Consider the following 27,739-nt stretch of genomic DNA (forward strand, 5'->3'; position numbering starts at 1 on the left):
TTCCTCCTGCACAGCAAGTTCAAAGCTGGCACCCTGTGCGTGAGGCTTCAGGCACTGGTTTTCACCATGTCATGTGGTAGGGAGCTGATGGCTCTCTCCACACAACACCTACAAAGCTGCATGCTCATATCCCTGCATGTGGAGCTGCAGGCACCAGCTCTGACTGGTGCCAATTGACTCCCCCACTCTATGGCACTTGCAGAACCACATTTCCCAGGGGACACCCCAATCTGGAGAATGGGTGAAATGCTGTCATTTCAGAACTAATAAATAATGGGCAATTAAATCCAGGTCTCTCAAGTTGCAGGCCAACACTCAGACCACTGGACTAGTATCGTTCTCTGAGTTCACATCTCTAAAGAGGTCAGACTACTAGCAAAAGTACTGAACATAAAAAGTCAAATTAATCCAGCTGCAGTTGTACATGCTCAACATTTCTGAAAGTCATGACTTCACATGTGCCACACTGGGCAGTCAGATCCCATAACTACTAGTAATCTATGAAAAAACTGGTTTAACTATATTGGCCTAATATGACACACAATGTCAATTTTAGTGGATGGGATTACAACATGGCTTTCCTAGGTGACATTCAAGGACCTTCGGCACAAGACCATCCTCCTTTTTCTTTGTACAATTCCTTATATTCAGCTTCTGCAACAAATGAAGCACATAACCTATAAAGACCAGATTCCTTTACTACAGTACCCCAATCCACATCCATCCTGTACAATGAACAAGACAGGGGTGTTATGAAAAAACATGCTTGTGACTACATAATAAAAATGCGTATCATAACACATCCACTCCAAGATTTAAGGTTGCTAGGCAAGCTAATGATCATAGTTTCTGTTTTCTTGACTTTGCAACTTTAATTCTCTTTTAACTTAGTTTTTTTGTATTTATATTCTGCATGTTTTAAAAATATATACATGACTTTAACTACATCCCACTACAGCATTAGAGGATTTACACCCTGAATGTTCAACATTGGAGCATAAAACTCCATTACTTGACCATATAACACTACAGTACCCTATAACACTACAATAGCTGACATCAGGAGTTAGCTGTTATGTTTTGTAGACTAGGCACTAGCAACTGATGCATAACATACTGTGTTATGCTACAGAAGTTGCATCTGCATAAGCATCCTATTTTGCAAACAGCAGAGTCAAGTTCTTAGTGTTGGCACATTCTTTCTGAGAAGCCATGTAGTTAATAGGCTGAAACCTGGTCCACCACATCAAAGATATGGATTCTATTTCCACCTGGTATAACTTGTCAGTGAAGAATAAAGGTTTGATCAATAATGAGGATGATGATGAGCACAGGATTATTTGTACCACTCAGAAGTGAGAATGGCTTCTTGGTTCCCAGCATAGTCCACTTTCCCCAAGAAAAAAGGGTGTTTTGATGGAAAGCAGCTGTAGCAACAAGATGATCCATTTTGTCTGTTCTGCTCAAAGGTTTAATTTTGAGTGGCATGCTGAAATAAGGCAGAAGAACAGCACCAGTGCCCAGTGCTGATGGAATGTGACTTAGCAAGTCTGATTCAGCAAACCAAAGACAGGAAAAATGATTTTGACAGCTTATTTATCAGACACAATTGAATGTATTTCGTGAGTGCAGCAAAAGGCTTCTCCATGATTCTAGGATGATCTTGCCAAATCTCAAGTTCCTGCTGCAAACCATGGAGGTGACAGTACTCTACAAATATGGTATTTGTTATTATAATAGGAAGTGTTAGGCAACTAAACATAGAGATAACTGTTGCTGTGCCTATCACACTTCTATGGAATTTTCATAATCAGGATCCAGGAAGTCAGCTGCAGGGAATTTGGGTGAGTGTAGAACGATGCCCTTTTCTGTGCAAAATAACGAGGAATTAACAGAAGGAGGATTGGAGATATGAATATCAATACTGACAGGTCCTGTAAGATCTGTTTTATTTTCTATTTATGATCACTCTTGGGATCAGTCGCATTCGAGAAAAGGCATACTGGAACTGATCACCAGGTCAGGAGAAAAGGCATCTGTCAGGCACTTAGAAATTCCAGCATTTGAGTTTCTCCTTTGTGAAGGATCCTCTTTTTGTGGCAAAACATGATTCTGGGCTTGATACTGGAGGCCCACATTTCTGTTGGTGTGTCCTTCAATTTATTCTTTTCCTGGAAGATGGATTGCCACTAGGTAAGAACTGATTTTCGAAGCACCTTAACTAGAGGTCAATTGCTTCTTGACAAAGGCCAGAACATGCCCTCTCTAGCATAGGCAGATCTAGGATTTAACAAAATGGAAGATGCAGATGGTGTGGCACATCATCACATATAACATAACATATTTGTCTTCACTTAAAGAGAAGCTAGAAGTCTTATTAATATACTAGGGGCCTAGCACTATATTATTCAGTTAAGGCCAAAGCAAAAGCAAATATAACTTTATTGGAATATGCAATAATTTCCTAGATGACATATAAAGTTTAAGTTGAGTAGAAAGACATATAAGCTGAGTAGAAACAGTTAAATGATATTGCTTCATTAGTCCTTTAGTCATTATAGTTAAATGTCCATCTCTTATTCAGATTTGTAAAACACAATATAGTCTTCTTGAGTGTCTTGACAATGCATCCAGTACTTCACGGTCAGTCATTCCCACAGCTGAGTTAATGTCCACCTGAGTTAATATTACTATATATGAGTTAAGGTTTTTAGCTAAAGTTTAAAACAGTTTGTAGGGCTTTGAAAGAGGAGAGAGAAGAAAGGATAATATGATGAATAATAATGAATACTGGCACTCAAGACCATTAAAAAGGAGAGAGGGTTGTTAATACCTGTGGAGTGAGGAGACATTAGCAGGACCTAGGTAGATTACAATGAGCCATGAGGTCAATCGACTCCCTCAGCGTTGCCTGAATAGAAATGTCACAGCTCCTCCCAGGATCTCTGGATCTGCCACTACTCTCTGGTAATGAATATAATGTATTACCTTGTGTTCATGTTTGCTTGACCTTCTAAATATAGATTTGATACTACTTTGAGAGCTCTTGAATTCCTATGAGTGCCCATTACACAGCTCATATTTTTTATACACTAATATGTAAAGGTGTCTAGCTTGATCTCATACTATAATCCATGCAGGTGAGATTTTTCACTAGAAAGGTACTCTTTTGTATTCTCTGACAGTGTCCACCAAAATATGAGCCAACACTCTCCTGAGAACTGGCTCATCCAGATTACTGAACCAAGGACAGTAACAATCTTTCAGCCAGCAACGTACTGGACTCATTTTAGGCTTTTCATATTGTAATGATGTATGATGACATGGGACTCAACAGTTTTAAGAAGAGGTAAATGGTGCTCCCTGGAGGAGTCCAAACTAATTGGTTTAAGCAGACTAGTTCTTAGAAACTGTCTTCTGGAAGTAAAACAGAGATATTGTTAAACTGACGGTAGTTCTGATTTATGTTATCACCTATTTGGGGTGAAAATGGATTTTCCTCAGTTTATTTTCAATCCCAGATCTTGGAAAAAAAAGAGCAGATGGACAGCTGTGCTGGCTGAAGTTTCAGATATGACCACAGGCAGACAAGGTTCCTTGGGTGAATTTGATATCTTTTATTAGACCAACCCAAATAGTTGGAGAATAGTTATTAAGCAAGGTTTCAGGTTCAAAGACCCTTCGTCAGGCTAAGGAAGTTTCAGCAGTTGGTGTGTGCTCTTCCTGGATGGAATGACAAGTAAAGAAGCCAGGGGCTGGGCTGGGGAGTCAGTTGCCAGGCAGATATGGCCACAGTCAGTCAGTCAGTCAGTCAGTCAGATATTGATAAACATGGATCATTGCCCTTTGGAGATGTGAGGTTAGTACTGTGAGGCTCTTTGCAAAGATCACAGATGTTGAGGCCTTTTCAAGGGAGAGACAGAGATGCTTCCCGTGCATTGGCACAGTAAGATTGAAGAAATGCAAACAATCCTGTACCTTAAGAGAAGGAATCATGTAGGCTGTTATCATTCTGAACTTCCACTTTTTCCTGAGTTGTTCAATCTTTTCAGTCTATTAACATCAGTCTTTTCTGGTCTATAATAGATATTAATTCTCCTGTTCTTTCAGATACTGAGAAATGTAGTGAGTAAACCTTTCCTTGAAACTGCACATACTTGTTTTATGTATACATCTTTTTCCTCCTAATTGCCTGTATGGAAAATCCACTTTGTATTTTAATTCTTTGGATTTAGGGCCATAGTATCTAGTCATAGTAGGACAAGCTGATTTAGTTATATATTGTTCAAAATGAAGACTATAACATTTAATTTCTTCTTGTACTTTACAGCCAGTTAGCTAAACAGATTTTTTCATCAACGTAATTTCTGCCAGGTTCTTGGCATTTTGTGAATGATACTTGCAAATTGGGTATTTTACCTGAAAAATCCCTTTGACCGCTATACTGAAAATCTTCACTTAGATTCTGAGTACGTATGGAAAAAAATGACACTATGTACTTGGGGACAGTTTCAGGATGTTTCTAACTCTGCTCATGGCTATGAATCCTCCAAATATAATCCAACCTCCCCCCATGAGCTTGTGAAGAAGAACTCCACGCAAGTGTCTACCATCACTCAGGTAACACAGAATAAAAACACAAACTGAATACTCTCAATGGCTTTTCAGATAGCAAGGTAAAATATTCTGCCACAACCACCATTTTGAGAGGTGAGCAAGTATCTTTTCAGACACACCTGTTGCTCCCTTCCTTAGTCCTTCAGTAGGAGAAGAGAATGAAGATCTTTCCCATATTCTCCTGTCTTTCAGAATTTGCTTTCATGGGAAAAAAGATTCCAATCATGATCTCTTCCTGCCCCCCAGTCCTGGAACCCTGCCGTACTCATTTTCCACTAGGAGACCAAATATTTAAAAGAAAAATTCCCTCTGCTGTGGCTCACATTAAGGAATTACTCCAAACCAAGATCTACATTTAGTTCCATCAGCTATATGGAAATATGGGAAGAGCTGGCATGCTGGGAAAAAGGGAACAGATTCTCATGGCAACTGTATCTATGTTGCACCTCAAGAGAAGGCAAAACAAGCACTAATTCCTTAGTTTGTTGTTACGTATGAGAGACCAGATTTTCAAAGGTATTTAGATACTTAAAATGCAGATTGGTACTTAGTTGAAACTAGGCCCCTAAATGCCTTTACAAATCTAGCCCTCTAGCATCATCTTAAATAAAGACATGAACACCACCAGAAGAACAGCCATCCAATTCTAACATTTTATCACGTGAGGTTATTCTAAAACTATATTAAACAACAGTCAAGCCTTCACCACAAAATAGCACAAATCTTTATCCCTGAAGTTGTGCTGTATTATGACAACTAATTCTTATCAGTCAGAGATGTCTCACTTTTCTTTTTTTCCATTTCTGTTAAAATTTGAATTTTCTGTTGAAAATTTGAGTATTAACTTTCGAATACTGTACATATTATATGCAGCACGGTGTAGAACAGGACCCTTTTACAGAGCTTTAGACAGTATCACTGAGGCTTTTTCTATGTCCTAAAATGCCTGTAATCATAATTTTTCTGAATACCTGAAAAAAACCCGGTGGTACAGGACCTACTGGCATGCCATCTCCTGGGGGAATGTTTCCTAGCACTGGACTGGGAGCTGCTGCAGCACTCTGAAAAGAACAAAGGAAAAATAAACCTTTGTCATTGCATAATAGGCATAAAACCAAAACACGGCTGTGACCAAAATGCAGAAAGTAAACTCTCTGGATATGGTATAATTTGTATTGTTTCCTCAAAAGGTAAATTGTAGTTCAGTAGTGTTTAATTTAATTCTATACCAGTGAAATTGTTAATTTAAGTTCAGAAATATATGTCATTTAAGGAGAAAGTTGCCAGAAATTGCACAGGTCGATATATGTATTATATATATTTATGTATATATGTACAGCACACAAATACATGAAAATTAGGTATGTACACAACAAACACACATTATGCATAGTATAAAGGGACTCATTTATATAAGCTATTAACAATTTTCAAAGACTTTCATAAATTCAGAAGACTTAATATTTAAATTATGTTTTTTTTGGCCAGGATTCTTTTACAAATAGTATAGCAAAGACTACTCATGATTCTACAAGTTCCAAAAATAACCATCATGACAGATTAAAAGAATTCAGTTACATTTTTGGACAGGCAAAGAAGAAAGTATTTCTAAGAAGTGAATCAGAGGATGAAATTAGTTACCTTTGCAAATCTTTCAAATGGAATAAGCACATAAGGAATACAGCTCCTGGCAATCTACAAGCAGGAGATCATCACAAAAATGGAAACCAAACTGTTATTGTTATCACGTACTGGAACCTCATTTACTTTTAGTTTCTAGAAGGCTGGGCAATGTGGCACCCTATAGACTAATTCATTCAGAGAGGCATGAGCTTTTGTACGCAACAGCCTAGTTTGTTAGATGCTATGAATGGACTTGCAAGGAGCAGGGTTACTGGACTTTGTTGAGTATGTTTTCAGCAGAGACTCTGGATTCCTATTCCATTCTATACACTGGCTTTTTTAAACCTTATATCCCTCAATGGGTTAACTGTTTTGTTTATCCCTTTTGTTCTCTTCAACTCACCTTTCCCTGTCTCAGCAATGCCCTCTCCTTTCTTTCTCTTTTCCTTATCTTTTGTATCTAAATGACCTTATTTCTTCCTATTTAGTACCATTGTTCTCTGCAAGTCCATTCATAGCATCTGACAAAGTAGGCTGCAGACCACAAAAGCTCATGCCTCACTGAATGAGTTAATCTTTCAAGTTGCCTATACAGGTGCTCAGTGGTGAGGGTGGAGGGGGTGGTATTAATTAGAGCAGTTCCTGGACAGCTGCTCTAATTAAGATGGCTCACCATCATGATTATTAAGCATTTCAAAATGGCTGTGAGATACTTTATCTAAAGTTTGTGCGATGAGGTTTAGAAAAAACACTCCTGCAGCCATTTTAAAATGTATGGGGGCTTAATATATGTGATGGTAAGGTAATGCTGGAGCAGTCTGATTAGAACATTTTAATTAGAGCGTTCCAATTACAGCGTGGAGCAGACTCGATTAATCATGTCTGCTCTGACGTGTTCTAATTAGAACATGAACAAGCACGTCTATAGGTAGCATAAGATACTAACACTGCCCTGCCTTCTGCCTGACTTCAGACTAACACCGCTAACTATCTCTCTCCCTACTTTTAGTTTCTAGCTGCTTTTTTTCCTGCAGTAGATTTTGTTAGCAAAAAGGGCCAAATCACCTAGGATATTGACAGATGTCCCATTTGTCCCAGGAGAAAGCTTTCTGTCCTGAGATTATACAGGTGTATGTATCCACTGTCCCACTTTAAGTCCCTCTGAAGTATGCTGGATAAAATACAGTAGCACTTCTTCCCCAGATACCCTATTTTACATTTCTTTCAAACATGTTTATCCTGAACTCCATATGTTCAGGATAAACATGTTCAGGATAAACTCCATAGGGCTGATGATACAATACTTTAACCTTGAAATTGGTCACAAAATCAGCCATATATGCCTGAGCTAGCAATGGCATTTGGCTCATAATGCATTTTTGTGCAAGATTAGCCCAAGCTAATTGAGCTATTCTATAGACCCACAGTTGATAAAGATGAATTATTTACTAGTAACTGTTCTTGAAGAATCACTTCTGTGCATTCATGGTTGTGAGCGCTGAAACCTCTAGCATCAATTGGCAGAACTTAATAGAAAAGTTGTGTCTGTTTGGCTCTTTAAGGACATCATTGGTCCTGTTCATAGAAAGCATGTACCATTTGGTACATCTCAGTTCTTTCTCCATTCTTGCAGGGTCCTGAAATACAATGTATTCTAAGGCAGAAAAGAAAGCTAGTGGGTGCTATGCATGGAAAAAGGAAGTCTTGATGAATAAATTACTACTAGGATTCTCTTTGTTCTAATGGTCTCAGAATTTCCACTTATGAGATACTGACAAGCAGTGCCCCTTCCCCAGCAGATGGCAGCTAAAGGGCCAAGGAGGGGCCAGGAGTTTAACAGAAAATGGACCTGCCAAACCAAGGATCAAACTGTAATATCAATAAATAATGCCTAGTAAAAGTATGAATAGAACTCTATGTTGCTGCTTCACAAATCTCTACAATATGGATAAACTAGCTGCAGAGTTAGCTGTGGCCATAGGAACGAATGTCTTTTATTCTATAGGTACTGGCTTTCTGGCTAAGGAATGACAACACCAGAGTTCAAATCAACAATGTTAAGTGTACATACATTAGTGAGATGTTGAAAAGAGCCACCAATGGAGCTTCAAGCTGAGAAGGAGTACTTAAAGAGTGTTTAGATCTTAAAGAGTCTCCCAAAATGAATGAATAAATATATCTTTCTTTTTTGTCCTTGGACCCTTTTTGTGCACCTCACTGTTTCCTCAGCTGGGGAGAGGGGAGGGCAGAGACCTGGGTTACTGGGGGGGGACGGGACAGAGACCTGGGTTCTGGTCCCTGCCCTACAGCCACCACCATCAGTCATTTAGATTCCTCCCCACAGAAGCAGGAATAGGCATTCTGGATTATAAGTAAATAGAAGTGTCTGTTTTACAGCATGATCCAGCCACCTCAACTGTAGAGAGTACAGGCTTTCAGACACACCCCTGCACTTAAGCATTTCCTACTGGCTATGCTTCAGCACCTCTTAACTTTCTTGGTTGCTCTTTAGTGGGAACCTAAAGAGGGCCTAAATCCAGTTAAACTAGGTCTTCCTTCTGGGGCTAAGTTTCAGATATTTCAGTGCGTTAAGCAAAAGTGCCTACATGACCAAGCTGGATCTGGCCCAGAGTGAATACTACAACATAGACTGGGAAAATACTAAAAGGAATAAATCAGTCTAGATATATGTCTCTATTATCAGTAACACCTTACTAACGTAATTTAATAAATTGATATCTAATGATGAAATTTTACATCATGGAGTCCAAATATTTATATAAAGCTTGATAAAAGATACGTTTGGTCTCCATTGCTCCATCCATCAGTAGCGGAAAGACCCAACTTAATTATACAATGATTCCTCAAACAGAGCTTGGGTACACACATGAGTGAGCTCCCAGTCAGCTTTCTGGGCCTCTCTCTCTAGACCAGTTCTGAAGAAAAACAACATACAGAATAAAAATAATTTCTACATGTGAAGGCACCCAATATTTTTTTGTGGATTTTGGATATTGTTTGCTATGGAAGTAAAGAGGCTCTAGTTCTCTAGAATAGGAGAGGTTGAAAAGAAATAATTATTATATTGCTGTGTTGGGTGTGGGGAGGCAGCTTGCTTTTAGGGTGCAGACAGAAGTGACAATTTTCGCCCTATCTGGTCACAGGAAGTGGTCTATAGCCATGTCTAAACACAAGTGCACAGCTGCAGACTGCTTAAAAAATGGGTAGTTGGGCAAAAATCTGAATCCTCATTGCATGAGGGGTCAAATGAAGATGTTTCAAAACAAAACGTCTTCTGTAACTTCCTTCTGAGCTGCCTCCCAGCCTTAAGCTGTTTTCAGAATGGGAGGGAGGAAAAGGAGCGGAGAGAGTTTGGTCCGGGAGTTTTTCAGCTGTGCTGGAGGGTAAGGTGGGTGTATTGGAGCCCGCCCACCAATACACCCACTCTACCCTCCAGTGCTGACTGGAGAACCCCTAGAATGAGCTCCCTCTCCTCCTTTTCCCCCCTCCCATTCTGAATCAAGGACAGGCTGGGAGAGAGAAGGGGCTGTTGCGAGGGGAAACCGGTTGCAGGCTCACAGTCATAAACTAGATTACCCTTCCTCCTGGAACCAATAGTGAACTTCTGTTTGGTCTGGGGGATTGTTGTAGCTCAGAACACTTCCTGCAATGCATTTTGAGTTAGAGAGGGACTAAATGCACTTCTGTCTGCGCCCCGAGTTCTCCTGTGTGTGTAGTGGATCATAGGGCTTGTATAACTTGCTCTGAACTTTACTTTGTGTTCCAGCAGCTGCCTTTGGAGAGCCACCGGAGAATGACAGAAAGAACTTAGCAATGCTATTGTATGCTAAGACATGGTGATGTGAAAAAGGGAATTTGTTTGGTGACAGTGAAAGGGGGAAGAAAGCAAAAACTTATATAATCTTGTGCAACATTTTTTACTAGCAATGAGTCAAAGATGAGATATTTATTCTTAATTTTAGTAGTTTCAGGAGTCAGGTGTTGGCTATGGGGCTCTTTGCTTCGTGCTGTTTAAAACAAGTGTAATTGAGTTAATTAACTAATTTAATTAAGTTATTTAACTTTATTAAAGTTACTGTCCTCTGTGATTTGATTATAAACCATAACATTTCTGAGTGGAGTTCAGTGTTGGTTTTAACCTAGAAAGCCCTAAATGATTTTGGATTTGGTTACTCAAGGGACTGTCTGTCTCTCTGTACAATACTATCTCAGTTTAAAAGGAACAGGGGTGCTGGAATGGTATTCTTTGAGAGGCTTTTGGCTCTGAAACTTGATTCTCAATCATGTCTGGTGACAGTAACATTTATTAAGCTAACACAAACGTTTTTTTTTCATGCTTTTGAAATGAAAAGGAAAATAGAGTGGGTTTTAAGCTTGGGTTATCACTATGATGGTGGCCAGTTTTGCCATTGTTCTCTTATATTATAATTAAGTATGTTGCTTATTTACATTAAGATTATTGTGAGGATATTATTTAAATGATTGTGAAACACCTAGAGCCAGTGTTAGGCTCTGGAAAAAAATAAAGATACATAAAGTGCATGACAGAAATTACTATTTAAATACAATGGCAATGGAACTGCAACACTGGAAATAAAATACACTGTAATTGTTTTAATTAAGAGTTCTAGTTTTTTGTATGTAATTGTTTTTGGCATATTATATTTCTAGTCTTCAAAATACAAAGAAATGTACTGTTAAAACATGCTATGTGGATCAATAAACAAATAAAAATACGTTGCACTGAAATATTCTGATTTAACCCATTACTGATTAATTATCCAGAGTTATCTTTTTCACAACCCCATGTCTAACAGTAGCTTATTTCTGTGTGTACTGCAAGCTGCACATCATTCATATTTTCACTTGGTTGACACCTTAAATATTTGCAATTTTCTCTCCCTGCATTCCCTAAAAAAATGAAACGGGAGAATTGAAATTGTTTAATTTCTTCATAAAATATTTCACCTCTTTAAAAACAGAAACTTTTATTTTGATTTTATATTAAGATATCTTTTTACAATTAATAATATGACTTACTAGTCAGATAATATAATTTAATTAGTTGGATCTATTCAGGCATTCCCAGACAACTAAATAATCACGCAAATAAGTGAAGAATGAACCACAAGTCTATCATCAGTAGCTATTGAGGCCATTTGTTTATACTTTTTTTTTTTTACCAAAATAGTTTTAGTCATTAAGTAAATAAGAAAACAACGACTAATGAATTACTTCAATAATTTACTGTGCAAAAATATTTGAATCTTATTTAATAATCTACACAAAAGCACCTTTGAAGCTGTTACTTTTTTTACAGTTTTTACAACATGTTGTTCACAGTGTCTTGAAGACAAGTCTGTGAGTCTGAATCAAAGTACAGTAAAAGTGCTGTTTTCTGGCACGAGTGGGAAATGGGGGGGTGCCAGGTATATAAAAATTCTGGTTACCTGAGGCCAGCGGTTTTCAGCTGGACTCAGAGAGGGGCCAGGGAGATGGGGAGCAGCGGCGTCAGCCGGATGCGGAGCGGCACCACAGCAGGGTGGATGTTTCAGCCAGATGCGGAGCGGTGGCAGAACAGGGTGGCGGGTGGTGGCAGTGGCCGCCGTACGCGAGCTTCCCCCATCATCTGCCCCGCATCTGGCCAGAAATTCCGGTTAATATTCTGGTTACTAGAATGCTAGATAACAGAGCTTTTACTGTATTTCTATAAAGGAAATGACTGGACTTCAGTTAATCCATAACTATTCTAATCAGATTTATTAATCGATATGCCCATTCAATTTTGGATTTACACCATAATATTTACATTTGTTTTTCTATACCAAAGTTTGTCTTGGAACTGATTTAAAATAGCAGGCTGTTCATTTACCAAGAGTTTTTAAACCCCAAGGAAATTTTACAAAGAAGTAGCTTTGCTTTCACTTAGGTGGAATTCTTTCAGAAGAAGATACAGAGACTGTGACATCATAAATAATAACATTGCTTACCTACTGCATGGTGTAACACAATTTAACAAAAAAATATTTTAAAAGCTTGTAGCCTGGAGGTAATAATTTGTCTTGTATTTCCAGAGGACAGTGCTTAATCCAAGTAGGGTTGAATAGCTCATAAAAATGTTACACTGACAGCCTCCTAAAAGCACCTCAAGATCTCAGAAGAAAGGACACTGACTACGATGCAAGGCTTGGATAAATCAGAATGTAATGTAGAAGAAAAGCAGGGATTTGTAGAATTCAACAAGAGGCAAATATTTCTTTAATCACTGGATTTCTTTTTCTTATAAACAAAGTCACTTTGTCACGTGTTCTCACTAACAGGCGCTCTATTACATAATCAAAACAAGATAATGTTATAAATGGTTGAAAATTACCTCCTCTGTTATGTACTGTGCTTACATTAATAGGAATAGTTCTTGTTTCATTAGGTGTTGTTTTCACAGTTGATACAATTAGCTTGGGTTTCTGAAGGCCACGCACTAGATGCTTTGAATAGAACGTACTGAAAACAGCATCTGTTTATGTTGGTTGAAGGGGGAAACAGGCGTTGTCTCTGTAACAGCCTCTCTCAAACATTTTTGTCAATGCAGAACACAGATGTATTTAATTCAGTCTTACACAATTCTATTCACAACTTTGCCAGAATGGAGTAAATTCTTTTGATGCGTGAATAAAATATTAATTCCTTGTTCTTTTAGGATGGCAAAGGTGATCATGTTAATTTTATGTTTGGGCTGGTAAGTTTTCAAGATGAGTTTTTAAGGGCAGGTTATTTGGACTACTGGGGTATGGGCACACAAGCCAATTATTGTAAGGGAAAAGGGAATAGTATATAGAGCATGGTAGCCACTCCTTAGTAATTGCCTGTATGCACATACTTTTGCAGGGTAAATGATAGTTAGCCTGGGTTGTAGCAGGTAGCATGGAGCACTTACTTCCCTCCAAATCCCCTTTTCCTTCACCATACCTTGTTAGTGTGCTGATGCTCTAGAATGATAACTTAGGGTTTCTATACACGTGCTCTGGGGTGGAGCAGGGTGGGTGTGGGGAGAGCACTTTAATTAGAGCAGCTCCGAGAGCTCTCTCAGAATCGCTCTAATTAAATTGCCTACAGCTTCATAGGCAGGCAAGTTTCTTTGGGTAGATGAGGTATCTTTTATTAGACCAAGTAAATGGTTGGAAAAAAGTCATTGCAAGCTTTCAGGCAAAAACACCCTTTGTCAGGCATGCCCGAAAGCTTTCAAAGAACTTTCTTCCAACTACAGCAAAAGCTGCACTATCCAGCACCTTACAAGTCAGCATGCTCTATTAACCGGCATGCCGGCTTGTAAGGGGAAAGCGAAACTGGAAGTGCCCACCATGGCACTTCCAGTTTCGCTGAGCCCCCATGGCCTGGGGCAAAGCAGCCTTCATGGTTCCCCCCTTCCTGTCCCTCAGGGCCCGCACCAGATTGTAAGCCGCTGCCAGCCTGGTCCCTGCGCTGGCTCTGGGCTCGCCCGTAGGCGTTGTGCATGGCGGCAGCAGCTGTGGCCCCCCTGCTTGCCACGCCGGGCAGTGTTTGCTGCTGCTGCCAGCCCGGAGCTTGCATGCTGGGCAGCTCAGAGGCAGCGGTGGCAAACACTGCCCAGTGTGGCACGCTGGGGGGCTACAGCTGCCATGCCCAGCCCCAATGGGTGAGCCAGGAGCTAGCATGGGGCCCAGGCTGGCAGCAGTGGGTTACAAGCTAGTGTTGAGCACAGGAAAAGTGGCCTCTGCCCCACCCTATGCCCAGCACCCCACGCTGCAGCGCTTGCACCCCCCCTGGTGCTGCCTGTGCCTGCTCAAAACAAAATGAGGGCAGGGGGTACATGGCAGGATGCCCTGCTTGTGTCCTTGCCTCGCACCCAAAGCCCCTGCCCCCCAGCCCCTTGCCCCTCGCCCTGTAGCTGTCAGCAGCTACCCAGAACCTTGGCCCGCTGCAAACAGCAGGGGAGGGGCCGCTTTTCCCCACACTCAGCACCAGCTCATTCCCTGTCGTGGAGCAGGGTGTCCGGACTACACGCTGCCCCCTCCAACTGTACTGCGGGGCTGGGGGGCTCTGGGAGTAAGTGGGTGCACAGGGTCCACACTGGTATCCTGGGGCCAGTGCCAGTGGGCTGCAGAGCAGGGCAGCAGGAGTACAGGGTCCTGGCTGGCAGGGGCTTGATTGAGCTGGGCCAGTTCCCCCCTCTCCCTGCTGGTGCATTCCAACCCGGCTCCACAGACCCCTGCCACCCTGAGCCCCGCTCTGGGCCCCACCGGCGCTGGCCCTGAGACACTGGTCCCAAGATGGTGACCAGGGGGCGGGACACCTGTCAAAGGGCGGGGCTACCCATGAGGCCCTCGACAGCTTGCCATAACTGGGTAAGTGGCCCTCCACCCGAAATAATTGCCTGCCCCTGCTTTAAAGGGATATGACGTTTCTGGAAAGACCCAATTTCTTTCAGTGGCATCTTAACTACAGTCAGGGTTTCCCTGATTTGGGGATTTCTCTAGCTATCTGGATACTAGGTATAGCTGTGTTCTCCTGCACTCCTCATTACCTCTTAACAGACATCATATAAGGAGAGGGACCAAATTTTTTTGAGACAAATTTTTGCTGGAACCTGAAACAAGTAGAAATTCACATCACCAGCTGACTGGTTGAGACTGCCTCATTAAAGATGCCAGATATTTAACTTTCCTTTAGTATTGGTAGGGGAGTAATTACCAGTACTAACACTAGTGGGAACTAACACTCGGAAATGTACTGGTGTCATACATTTTTCTGCCCATAAGCCACTGTGGTAAAAAGGTGCTGTGCTAGTAAAAGCAATCCAATATACATGTACTTTAAAAAATTAGAAATTGCAGTAATGCTATAGGTAAAATTTCTAGTGCAGATGTAGCTAAAGAAAATTCTCATGAAGATTTCTAACCTTTTTTCACATGAATTGGATGAGCTGGGAAAGAAAGTAACTTCTAAGTAAAAACCTGGCAGCAATCCAGATTAATATATTCTATATAATAATATCCTGATGCCAAGGTCAAGAAGAAGAGCTGCATGATTTTTACAGTTCACAGAACATTAGTGTTTCAGCAGCATCTACTGAAACTATTCTGTGGAATAAGATCGGCTACTATTCATGTTTCTTTTGCAAAAGCTCTAATCACTTTAATGATAAACCTGAAAGCTTTTCTTTGATTCCACAATAATTTCAAATCTGATTTAGAATGAGAATTAGAAAAGGCTGTTTAGATACTTTGAACAAACTTAAGCAATGCCCAACATATATATTTTTCTTTTTTTCTCTCTGAAGCAAGATTCAGAAGGAAGCTAGGTCCAGAGTTCAAAGAAATCAGTAAGTTCCTTTCCTTTGTGTTCCAGGGAATTTAATCAGGGCCATGGCTTATAACTGGGGTCAGGAACCTATGGCCTGTGGGCTGGATTCAACCTGTGGAAACTCTGGGTCCAGCCTGAGAATTTAGGGCTTTAGCAGTGGGGGACATCTTCCATGGGATCTCTCCCCCGGTCACTGTGGGGATGAAGGAGCACTGTAGGTGTTTTCCTCACATGGCTGAGGAGGCAAGTAATAGTGGAGACAGGATCCTAATGCCTGCCAGCTAATCTCCAACCTGGGATGGGTCATTCTGGCTTGTCATGTTTATACTCTGTGCATGAATGTGTGTATGTGCATGTATGTAGATTACAAGTGGAACTGAAAGCACCATATATTACTAGCTGCCCAATACTTCCCATTATAAGATTTTATTTTTAGCGGGTTATACTTTACCCATTTGGCTGAAATTTTCCAAGCCTAGTGACTACCCGCAGTTCACTTTTTATTTAACTGAAATTTTCAGTCAGAATGGTACATCCATTTTTTAAATATTATTCATGTTTGGAATGCTGTTTTGCAAAGTTAAAAAAATGACAGTGGCCTTTTCTTTGAGAAGATCTAAAATCTTCATGCTTTTGAAGAAGGACCTGAAATTTGGCAGGATAATCAATAAGTCAGGGATATGCCTTCAGCTATTTCATTCAAAATTTCAACAAATTTGGTTAAGTTATGATATTGAAAACATGAGATTTGCACACAGAGACCTAAGGCCAGATTCTGTGTCTGTGTGCAAGCCTATTAGACACTGGTTAATTTCCTAAAAACAGTTAAGCCAAGATGACTTTTTAGAGACCTGAGCAAAGCGAGTAGGATTGCACTAAGACTTATAGGGTATTTATACACGTGGTCTGGGAGTGGGAGGGTGCTTTAATTAGAGTGGCTCCAAGAGCCGCTCTAATTAAAATGCCTGGAGCTTCACGTGTATCAGCATCCCTTCACTGAAAACTGGTGGCAGAGATGCTTTAACTAAAGCATGTTGAACTAGCTTTAGTTAAAGCACTCTCACTGCTATTTTGCAGTAATTACAGCACTTCAAAGCAGCCTTCCTGCATATGTATAGGAGCCCAGAGATGCTAAATAGGTGGAATAGGTGGAATACAATCTGGCCCTTAGAATTTAGCAGATATTTCAAAGTCTGTTTTTACTTAGCACACCCCATTCCCTTATAACTTTTATACATGAACTGACTGCCCATGCAGAAGTTCTGCAAAGTGACAAGAGTATGCTTCACTCCAGAGGTACAGAAGAACTTTCCATCTAGCTACTGTTCCCAGCTACCTGGAACTTCACTGAGGTTAGGAATTAAATTTGAATTTTCTTAGACCTATGGTAGACATCTGCATGGCAGGACCCCATGGTTTGGGGGATCAGATCCCAATAGCTGCCTTCCAGCTCGTGATGGCATGTGGAGCCTGGGATCATTATCCTAGACTCCACCTGCACTGACAAGTTCAAGTCATATACCTGGGCTGTTGGTACCTGGTTTTGAACTTGTTGAGTGGGGGAGCCAGTCAGCTCCTTCTGCTTGGCACTTGCAAAACGTGCATGCCTCTACGGGGACTGGGGTAGCCCAGCATCTGGAACCAGGCTGGGGGTCTGCAAATGTCAGGCATGGGGAGCCAACCTACCCCTGCCCAGCACTTGTAGACCTGTGTCTGGTAGCCTTGTATATAATAGAGCTTTGAATTTGACAAGCTGAGGGACCCAATCATTTCTCCCCTTCTGGTATTTACAGACTCCCGCCCAGTTTCACACCATGGGCTGCCCCAGTCCTGATGTTGACAATCAGGATGTGCCATATGTTCAATTTAGGGTGCCCCACAAACCAGCCATGAAAATGTTCTACATTATATGTGGAACATCTCTGTGGCTGGTTTGATATTTTATGGCTATGTTACCACTTATGGTGCAATTTATGGGGCCAAGTTGCCATTTATGTTGCAATTAACATGTTAATCATGCCATAAATGTAATGTTTTCCAGGGGCTTTAGTGACCCTTTTCTGGCATCCAAGCGGTGTGGATAAGGCAGGTGTCTACCTGAATGCAAAAGAAACAAAAGCCAGGAAAGAAGCAGATTGAGCTAAGAAATTTGATGAGATTGGGACTTGGTGGGGTAAGACAAGCTATAATTGTGATCTGGGGAGAGGGGAAATATTAAGTTTGGGACTTGGTGAGTAAAGAGATGACTCAGAACACGGGTCAGGGAATATTAAAATATTATTGGCAAAAGACTGAGGTTAGGAGCTGAAGGTTGGTGTGTGGAGGTATGGACTGGCTAGGCAGAGAGATTAGAACTAGCTGCTAGTGAGGGCAGTAGGGGAGAACTGGGAGGAAGTTAGTGGGAGAAAAACTGGTATGTGGATACTAGACAATGAGGAGAGGAGATAGGAGACTGGGACTTGGAATGAGTTGGAAGGGAATGGATGGTAGTAGGGGAACAAGGTGAGAAGGGATATTTAGATTATGGGATATACCACAATACTATTGTTATACCATACTTAGAATCTAATTTTCATGAATATCAGTAAACTTCACCAGTGGAATATATTCTACAACATTAAACAGGATAAAATCTACACCTAAATCTTTTTTATTGTATGTATGTATTTTCTCTGGCAAATTGGTTCATTTATTTCTGGCCAAAGACAACTCTGATCATATTGTTACTGTTTCTAATTACATGGTTTTTGCAATGAGTCAGAGTAGCTCTTGATTTTTGAGGTTTATTTAAGGGAGTAAAGAGATGTAGGTATACCCCCAAATTTTTGTGTAACCTGTCTGGATTATGGGTTTGGATAGAGGGGAACAGAGGCTCCACAGGGCCACTACTGCCATAATGAGCAAATAGCTGAGGGAGCAAAGACCAGCCAAAACCTTACCTGAGCCGCCTCATTTCAAAGTATCTACCAGTCAAGCTGGGTGGAAGTCCAGGAGTATTCTATACCTACAAATGCCTGTAGGAAAGTATTCTTTTTCTAAAGGAAAGGGGAGCTGAGTCAATTATAAATCCTAACTAGGCCTCATTCACCCACTTGTTCAAGAGTATTAGCAATGTCTCAATCCACACTTAGAGAAATAGCACTGTATTTTCAAGGTCTGTTCTTTTTTTACTTTTCCCCCCACAAGAACTTAGTTATTTAAATTTAGGGTTCTTGTCTTTCATTCCTTCATAATAGGCACAAAATGTGGCATGCAAGGAGAACTTCAGGGTTTTTTTCCCTTTGAAAACAATTCTTATAGGATTCCCTTAGCTTCCACAGTATTTATTTATTTGATTTATATGCTGCCCTTCCAACAAGGCTCAGGGGGACTTACAATAAGAGAAACAGAACACTTATAAAACAGGAAAATGACAAAATTTAAATAGAACTTAGAATATCAACATAAGACAGAGATCCTCTAAACAATATTTCAGCCCTGCGTTGCTTATTAAACCCCTACCCAAGCAGGAAGCCCTTATAGTGCTTCAAGAATATGTCCAGGTTCTGGCTATGGCAGGCCTAAAGAGGCAGTAGTATGTGTATAGATTCACAGATTCATAGATGCTAGCGTCGGAAGGGACCTCAATAGATCATCGAGTCCGACCCCCTGCATAGGCAGGAAAGAGGGCTGGGGTCAGATGACCCCAGCTAGATGCTTATCTAACCTCCTCTTGAAGACCCCCAGGGTAGGGGAGAGCACCATCTCCCTTGGGAGCCGGTTCCAGACCAAGGCCACTGTAACTGTGAAGAAGTTCTTCCTAATGTCCAGTCTAAATCTGCTCTCTGCTAGCTTGTGGCCATTATTTCTTGTAACCCCTGGGGGCACCTTGGTGAATAAAACCTCACCAATTCCCTTCTGTGCCCCTGTGATGAACTTATAGGCAGCCACAAGGTCGCCTCTCAACCTTCTCTTGCGGAGGCTGAAGAGGTCCAGGTGCCCCAGTCTCTCCTCATAGGGCTTGACCTGCAAGCCCTTAACCATACGAGTGGCCCTTCTCTGGACCCTCTCCAGGTTATCCACATCCCTCTTGAAGTGTGGCGCCCAAAACTGCACGCAGTATTCCAACTGCAGTCTGACCAGCGCCCGATAGAGGGGAAGTATCACCTCCTTGGATCTGTTGTTCATGCATCTGCTGATGCATGATAAAGTGCCATTAGCTTTTCTGATGCCTTCGTCACACTGCCGACTCATGTTCATCTTGGAGTCCACTAGGACTCCAAGATCCCTTTCTGCTTCCGTTCCACCAAGCAGGTCATTTCCTAGGCAGTAGGTATGCTGGACATTTTTCCTCCCTAGGTGCAGCACTTTGCATTTCTCCTTGTTGAATTGCATTCTGTTGTTTTCTGCCCATATGTCCATGTATGCTAGATGTGGAGTTGCTGAAGACAATTAGCTTTTCTAAGCCATCAGAAGCAATGTTAATTTTAAGAGCAAAGACCTACAAAAACATAAAAGTGGTCAAAGACCTATCCATACTCAGTAAAATCACTTTCCTAAGCTTTAGACTCTATTTTTGCACCAGTATAGCATACACTCCAAAACAATTACTAGAATTAAAAAATGTCAAAAACCTTGACATTAAGTGAATTGTACTGAAACAATCATATCCCTGCAATTTATCCTTTATTTATAGTATTTAGTTTTATAAACTAAATTCTATTAATAAACTTTGTATTATTTTCCTTGGCAGTCTTCCTGTTGACTGCTGAAAGTAATATAGTAGTCTTATGGAGTCTGATGCCCTTGGCTGAAATGAGGGCTATATTGGAGTCTTATGCCCTTGGCTGAAATGAGGGCTAAATTGTTTTTTGGATGAATGATAAATAGATCCTAATGGAGAATGCCTGAGACACTTTTACACTATTAAGTCAGTACAGCAAGTTACTGGAAGACAAACTGTAGTAGCTGATAATACAGTTAATGTTTATCTTAGTATTTGCCAGAATTATTTATTCTATATAAGAAGGCAGAGGCTGAAGAAGATATATAAGTCTTATATCCGTATTCAGTACGCTATAGGTATATTCAAAGACCCAGCAAAATGTTGAGACTAAAACATAATTCATTCCTAAAGCTCAAGAATTAATATAGGGTTGCAATTGGCATTTAACCTGGTATTAAGGATCATTTTGAAATAGTAATAAATAAATGAACAAAACAATTACTCTTTTATTGAAAAATCACTGAGATTTCTAACCTGAATGAGTTTAGGTATCTTCTTTTAACTATGACCTAAGAAGCACTAATACAACACTTCCCATGTACATAATATACAGGAGTCAAAATGTAGTAGTTGGAGCCAAATCAGAGGATTTTTCACAATAAGGATATCAAGAAAATCAACATATAAGAAGCAATATTAAACTTAACTAAGATGGACTAGTCTTGTAACATGATTATGTTCCACCTTACAATTTCAACATAAATAATACACAGATCAAAAACAAACTTTTGATATCCACTGCCAAATGAGCCACATATTATTTATTTGTGTTGTGGTAGTACTTCAGAGAGTAAGGAGATTCTGCAGGGAACCAGTGCCTGTTGCAGGGATGTGTGGGGAGTGGATTGCAGCACTGCCTAGGCCCTGGCCCTGCACTGCTATTGTCCCGTGATCCCTGCCCTCCCTGCCCACCCGTCCCACTCCCAGACTTCATTCCCCACCTGCCAACAGCCCCATCCCAACTGCCCAGCCAAGCACATTCTGCCCATGGGGGTCCTGGGTCAGTCTCCATGGAGACCCTGCCTGCCCACTCACTCCATTTAGCACACCTGGTGGTGGGTGCAGGGTGGCTGGGCCTAGGGTTGGATAGGATCAATTGACATCTCCCTGAACCTCCCTCACCTCTCCCCCTGCATCCCCAGCCATGTTGGTCAGGGTGAACAGCCATGAAGGGGGGTGGGGGGGGGGGGGGAAGCCAGTTCAGCACTCCCCACTCCACCCTCAACAGCTCACCAAAACTCCTTAAGTGGTCCTCCAGCTCAAATAATTGCCAACCCCTGACCTGTTGCGTTGTATAGGCATATTCTAAATATCTTCCCTTGGCACTTTTGTACAAGGGCTATATTCGCAAAGGATCTTCCATTTGTGCAAGTGCAGATCAAATAATTGAATATCTTTCAAACGAATTCATCTGAAAGTGCATTTTCACACACAGCACTTCTCCTTTTACACCAGTTGAAGATCTAGCCCACAAAGGTGGGTTCATCATCACATTATGTAAAAGATCACATTCTTTGAAAATTTGGCTCAGACGACCCAATTAATCTCTGGTGCATTTTTATGATTTAATTTGGCATTTGATATTTAGTTTTGGCTCTTATATGAAAGTGTATTTGTGTTTAAAATCTGAAAGATGTCATTGGGAAAACAGCATTGTGATGTTCCATTTTTATTATTTCTCAGTCATTCCTGATCAAATTTACTCAGTTTACAAATAGATACATAGAATTCTAATTGTTGGCCCTACATATACAACCCAAGATCTGAAAATCTATTTGAAAAATGAAACGGAGCTCTATTTTCTCCATCTCAGACAAACACCATCACCAATAATGCAGATTCTGTTACTGACCTATAGTAATAATTCCATTAGTGACAAGCCACAGCTTGGCCAGCTAGCAGGAGTAAAAAGTTATTTTTACCAAAATAAGTAAACAAGAACATAGACATTATGACTCAGGATACACTAAGGTAGAAATCTGTTTAGTAAGTACATTCGGAGAACTTACCTGCCTAAAAGACTATTTCTCTTCCAGTGTAACAAACCATCTCACATAACACCTTCACTGCAACAGGACCTTCACTTAATGTGAAATAGTATTATAATTTGTTTTAGTCTACTGCCATGTTCGATCTGCGATGGGGTCATTATATTTAGCTGAGATAGTGACATTCTATTTTAGAATTCTATTATAGAACTGCATCTGTGCATGACTTTGGAAATATAACTTTAAATGCAAGTACTCAACTGAAAGTATAACATAAAGGATTTATAAGGAACTCCATTGATTTTGAGAGTATCAAACATTTGTCTAAAGACTGGACTGAAACGTAATCTCATAACTAGTCAGTCTTCCCAAGGACTATTTTATAAAGTGATTAATGTAAATTATTTCTCTAAAGCATAATGTGACGAAATCAGATATTTTAATAAAGCTTTATTTATTAATTGAAAATCTGCAGTTTTAGTAGAGAGGTGCAAAGAAGATCAAATCCTACACAGTGAAATGTATAAAAGTGTAAAGTGGAATAATAAATTGTAGTATAAATACAGAAAAATACATACTAGAAGTCATCAAACTATTGGCTATCCTCTAATAATTTAAGAAATGTACAGCTACTCATGACTATATTTGTAAACTGACAGTATGATATATGAATCTTTGGGGTTTTTTTCTTTCTTTTTTTATGATTTTTATTATTGCTTCTATCTTTACCTATCATTTAGTTATTATCATCATAGAGACAACAACAAAAATGCTTCCAGAACGTACGTTCCAACTGAAATAACAGGAAAGTTCCTACCATTTAATAAAGTATATCTCTCTATACAAAGCATATAAACACTAAATGCTAACTAACCACATACAGAAGTAAGTTACATATCTTACAATTTGTTAAAATGCATAAGTATCATCAGATTAAACAGTAATAACAAATGTTACTAGAGGACACAAACACATTTCTGTTACAGCTTGGAGCTGAGTTACAATGATATTTCAATGAAATGACTTCTTTCCAGAAGTGACACACTCCTCCAGATTCCCTGGAGACCACGATTGCTTCGGTCTGCTGACTTAACAACCAGAAAATACTCACTGCGATGGTTTTTTACAAGCTGCACCTCCAAATCACATCTCTGCTGAATATCTGACATCCCAAACAATGATTTTAACCCAACGTATTCTAAAACATCAGGAATTTGTTTGAATACAAATTGGAAAGGAGGGCTTACTGAGAATTTTTAGTATGCAATTTGTACAAGAACATAATTACTTCAGTTAATATATGTAATATTATAGATGAAAAAATCTCAAATCAGTGGTTTATTACTTTTGCAATTAAATGCAGGATTTGTCTGAATCAAGAAATTCTAAGTTTAAAAATAATGCTTCTGATCTACAAGGCATCAGAATAATGTACATAAACAATTATAATGTTGTCAATAGTAATCAGGGCCATGATAGATTATACAGTTTTTAAATCATAAGGCAAGAAAAGGGAAAGATTATTGTGGCATATGTGTGTAAACTGTAGCTTGTGTTTTAAATTCAGGATACTGACTAGTTTGTGAAATAATTATTCCAAGAAATATCAGATGCTGACCAATTATAATGGCATCATTTCTTCAATCAGGAGAGAGTCAGGAAAACATCTCAAATTAATTCCTGTACTATGGTTGTACCACCTGTTGATTTTACATACAAATGAAATTGCCCATGTTTTAAGTATGGTATACTGTATAGAACCTGCTGATCATTCATTCTATGCTCCTTCTGCTCCAAGTCTGTTCTCTGTTGCTATTCTAATTGATCATTGGTTAGTAAAATCATGATAATGAAATTAAGAAGCCAAGCCTGTATTATAACTGTTCCTTAATGGGTTACTTCAGTACAAAACTACTGATTACTATGCCTTAAAATTAGTAAGTGCATACACATTTTATTGTTTGAAAAAGAGAAAGGCAATTTAATTTTCAGATAGCAATTGTATCCTATTTAGGTTCTCATACCACAGCATTATGTATAAATATCCACATGCTTTCCAAACTTAAAAATAAAGGCTATTAACATTGGTCAAGGAAAAACCATGCAAAACTAATCAACTAATCAAAATTAAACTGTTCCCCTATGCCAGAAAAGTAGGTTGAAGAAGTAAGTTTTCCATACCCACTGGACATGGGTGAGATCTGTGATCACTCTTAGTTTCTGTGGGAACAAACTCCAGCATCTTGTGTAATAACATGTACACTTCCATAGAAAGGCCTAAAGTTTCCTTTTTTGTCCAAATTGGATCTGAACTTTCTATGTAACCTGGAGTACAAGAAAACAACATATAGCTAAACACGATTAGAGGTAGAGATGAACTACAAAATTCAGATAGGTTGGAATTTCTCTCATGTTGAAAAGCAAGACTCTAAGTAAGCTTAGCTCTTTCTATATATATTCTTTAATCTTAGTAATTAAAAATCCTAACTGAAGACATACTTCCTTTCTCTTTCTCATGCTCACAAGATAACTAATTTTGCTCTAACCTAAATTTCAATATGAAAATGTGTAGTTAACCAGATTACATTTTTAAGATTTAATCCAAACAGTAATATAATAGACAGTGGCCAAGTCTACACGTGTATTAATGTGCTGTAATTACGGTGCATTAAGTTTAGTACCTGTAATAACAGGTACTAACTCAACGCACTGTAATTGGTGTTACTGCGCAATAGTGCCAGCACGTTTTTTGTGAGACACTAATGCACAGTAGACTCTCTCTCTCTCATTTAATTAGTCTAAAGTGCAAATCTATCCTGTTTTCTGCATGAAATTTTAAGCCACAGAAAAATATATTTGGGATTAGAAAAAGGAGTAAAAATTTTACTACCACTGAATGAAATGCCTGTGACAATACATATAATTAATTTTTCAATTCCTCTTTCTGTGGGGCACTTTTTTTAAAATTCCAACTCTGGCTGTGATTTTGGGACAAATGATATTTGCCTTATTTATGCAAGTAATCTTATTGGCTTTTCATGTGTCTGTAAAGTACCTAGCATATTAAAAGTGTAAATAATAATAGTTGCAAACCAAAGGTAACAGAATATTGTTTTAATGTCAGAACTAGTTCTGCACATTTTAAAACTGTTGGGACTATTCACATGAGGCTTAATTGTTCAAAGTTTGCTTACACCCACATCAAGTTTGAAGTATTTGATTAGCACTAGGAATCAAGAGTGCAAATATTTTGCAAATTATTTGCATTTTAAATAAAATCCTTCATCTACCCCACTCAACCATCTCTGATAGATATATTTCTGTAAATATAGATATATTTACAAATATAAAATAGATATATTAAAAAATGAATGGGATTTCTTCAAACCTTCAAAATCAAAGCACATCTGGGATGATAACAAGCAAAAAAAAAAATCTGTGTGAAGGAAACATGATACATAACATAACAACATAACAGAACAATTACAATGAAATTATTATGAACTATATTTTGGACACAAACTATTCAACAGAAGTAAGAGTATAACTTTCTGAACTTCTCAAATTTGTCATCTATGTAAGAGCACAACTAATGATGTAAGGAATTTGAAGGCACTCTACCAGAAGAAACTGACCTCTTATGTAAGTTCAGGCCCCAAATCAGCAGCTAAGGGAACTACCAATATTAGAAAAAAAAATTACAGTAACCATAGAATTAAACAGAGATAAAATGACAAAGATAAATAAAACTTAAAAACTTCTATCACATAGGGAATAAAGGCATTGCCTTCGATGATCATTTGAGAGAAAAGGAATTCTCAGCTAGTGACCATAACATAGTATTTATAACTCCCTAAAGTTATATGCACTGACTGCTTCATCAGAAAGGTTTTCAATTTTCACTGCAAGGAAACTAGTCAGCTCCCAAAGTCACACACGTATATAAAGAATATGAAACCCAAGAGTGGTGATCTCCACAGAGAACTAATACATTCCTTTTACTACACTGAATATATCCCCATTATAACTAGGGCTTTTGATTTTATGGTTAATATGTTTTTAAATCTTTTTTAAAACATGAATGTAGATTTTAGTATCCAAACATTAAAATTGTGTGTGCGCTCTTGCATATATGCATTTATTGCCTTCCTGTTATTTTTCTTCAATAAGGCCAACAATGATGTAGGGGTGGTACAACACAGAAAAAGGCACAATCTTTGCTCTCTAGAGTTTATGTTAAAAACATACTTTAAATATTAGGAAATAATTTCTCATGTTGACCCATGAATTCTAATGCTTCCTTGGTTTTATGATTGATAGACTAGGTCAAGAAGCCCAAGAAGGGTGGCTGATGGGAGCCCAAGAAGGGTGGCTGTGCCTTAAGGAAATGATCCTTCGGGCACAAAGCAAGATGATCCCCGAGCGAGGCAAAAGGGGGAAAGGGGCCAGGAGGCTTCCCTGGCTGACCAGAGAAATCCAGGGCAGCCTAAGGGACAAAAGGGGAGCACATAAAAAGTGGAAACAGGGAGAGATCACCAAAGATGAATATACCTCCTCTGCTCATGCTTGTAGGGAGGCAGTTAGACGGGCCAAAGCTGCCATGGAGCTGAGGATGGCAACCCAAGTAAAAGACAACAAGAAATTGTTTTTTAGATATATTGGGAGTAAAAGGAAGGCCCAGGGAGGAATAGGACCCCTGCTAAATGGGCAGAAACAATTGGTGACGGACAGAGGGGACAAGGCTGAACTCCTCAATGAGTTCTTTGCCTCAGTGTTCCTAAGCGAGGGGCACGACAAGTCTCTCACTGGGGTTGTAGAGAGGCAGCAGCAAGGCGCCAGACTACCATGCGTAGACCCTGAGATGGTGCAGAGTCATTTGGAAGAACTGGATGCCTTTAAGTCGGCAGGCCCAGATGAGCTCCATCCAAGGGTGCTGAAGGCACTGGCCGACATCATTGAAGAGCCACTGGTGGGAATATTTGAAAGCTCGTGGCACATGGGCCAAGTCCCAGAGGACTGGAAAAGGGCCAACGTGGTCCCCATTTTCAAAAAGGGGAGGAAGGAGGACCCGGGCAACTATAGGCCACTCAGTCTCACCTCCATCCTTGGCAAAGTCTTTGAAAAAATTATCAAGGCTCACATTTGTGAGAGCCCGGCAGGACAAATTATGCTGAGGGGAAACCAGCACGGGGTCGTGGCAGGCAGATCGTGCCTGACCAATCTAGTTTCTTTTTATGACCAGGTTACGAAACGAAACAAGGAGAAATGGAAAGTGCTGCACCTAGGGAGGAAAAATGTCCAGCACACCTACAGCCTAGGGAATGACCTGCTGCGTGGCACGGAAGTGGAAAGGGATCTTGGAGTCCTAGTGAACTCCAAGATGAAC

The 27,739-nt window shown here is 39.8% G+C and overlaps 1 protein-coding gene across 1 annotated transcript in view; it reads right to left on the reverse strand.

The window, feature by feature from the left end:
• SSBP2 (single stranded DNA binding protein 2) overlaps positions 1-27,739 on the reverse strand; it is a gene marked incomplete at its 5' end in the record, with an annotated part of 243,120 nt that overhangs the window by 89,318 nt on the left and 126,063 nt on the right. The window contains one exon of the mRNA XM_025193504.1: positions 5,589-5,678. Coding sequence (XP_025049289.1) covers positions 5,589-5,678 — 90 coding nt within the window. The remainder of the gene's footprint in view (positions 1-5,588; positions 5,679-27,739) is intronic.

Source organism: Alligator sinensis, unplaced genomic scaffold, assembly GCF_000455745.1.
Source record: "Alligator sinensis unplaced genomic scaffold, ASM45574v1 scaffold1491_1, whole genome shotgun sequence".
Classification (NCBI taxonomy): Eukaryota; Metazoa; Chordata; order Crocodylia; family Alligatoridae; genus Alligator; species Alligator sinensis.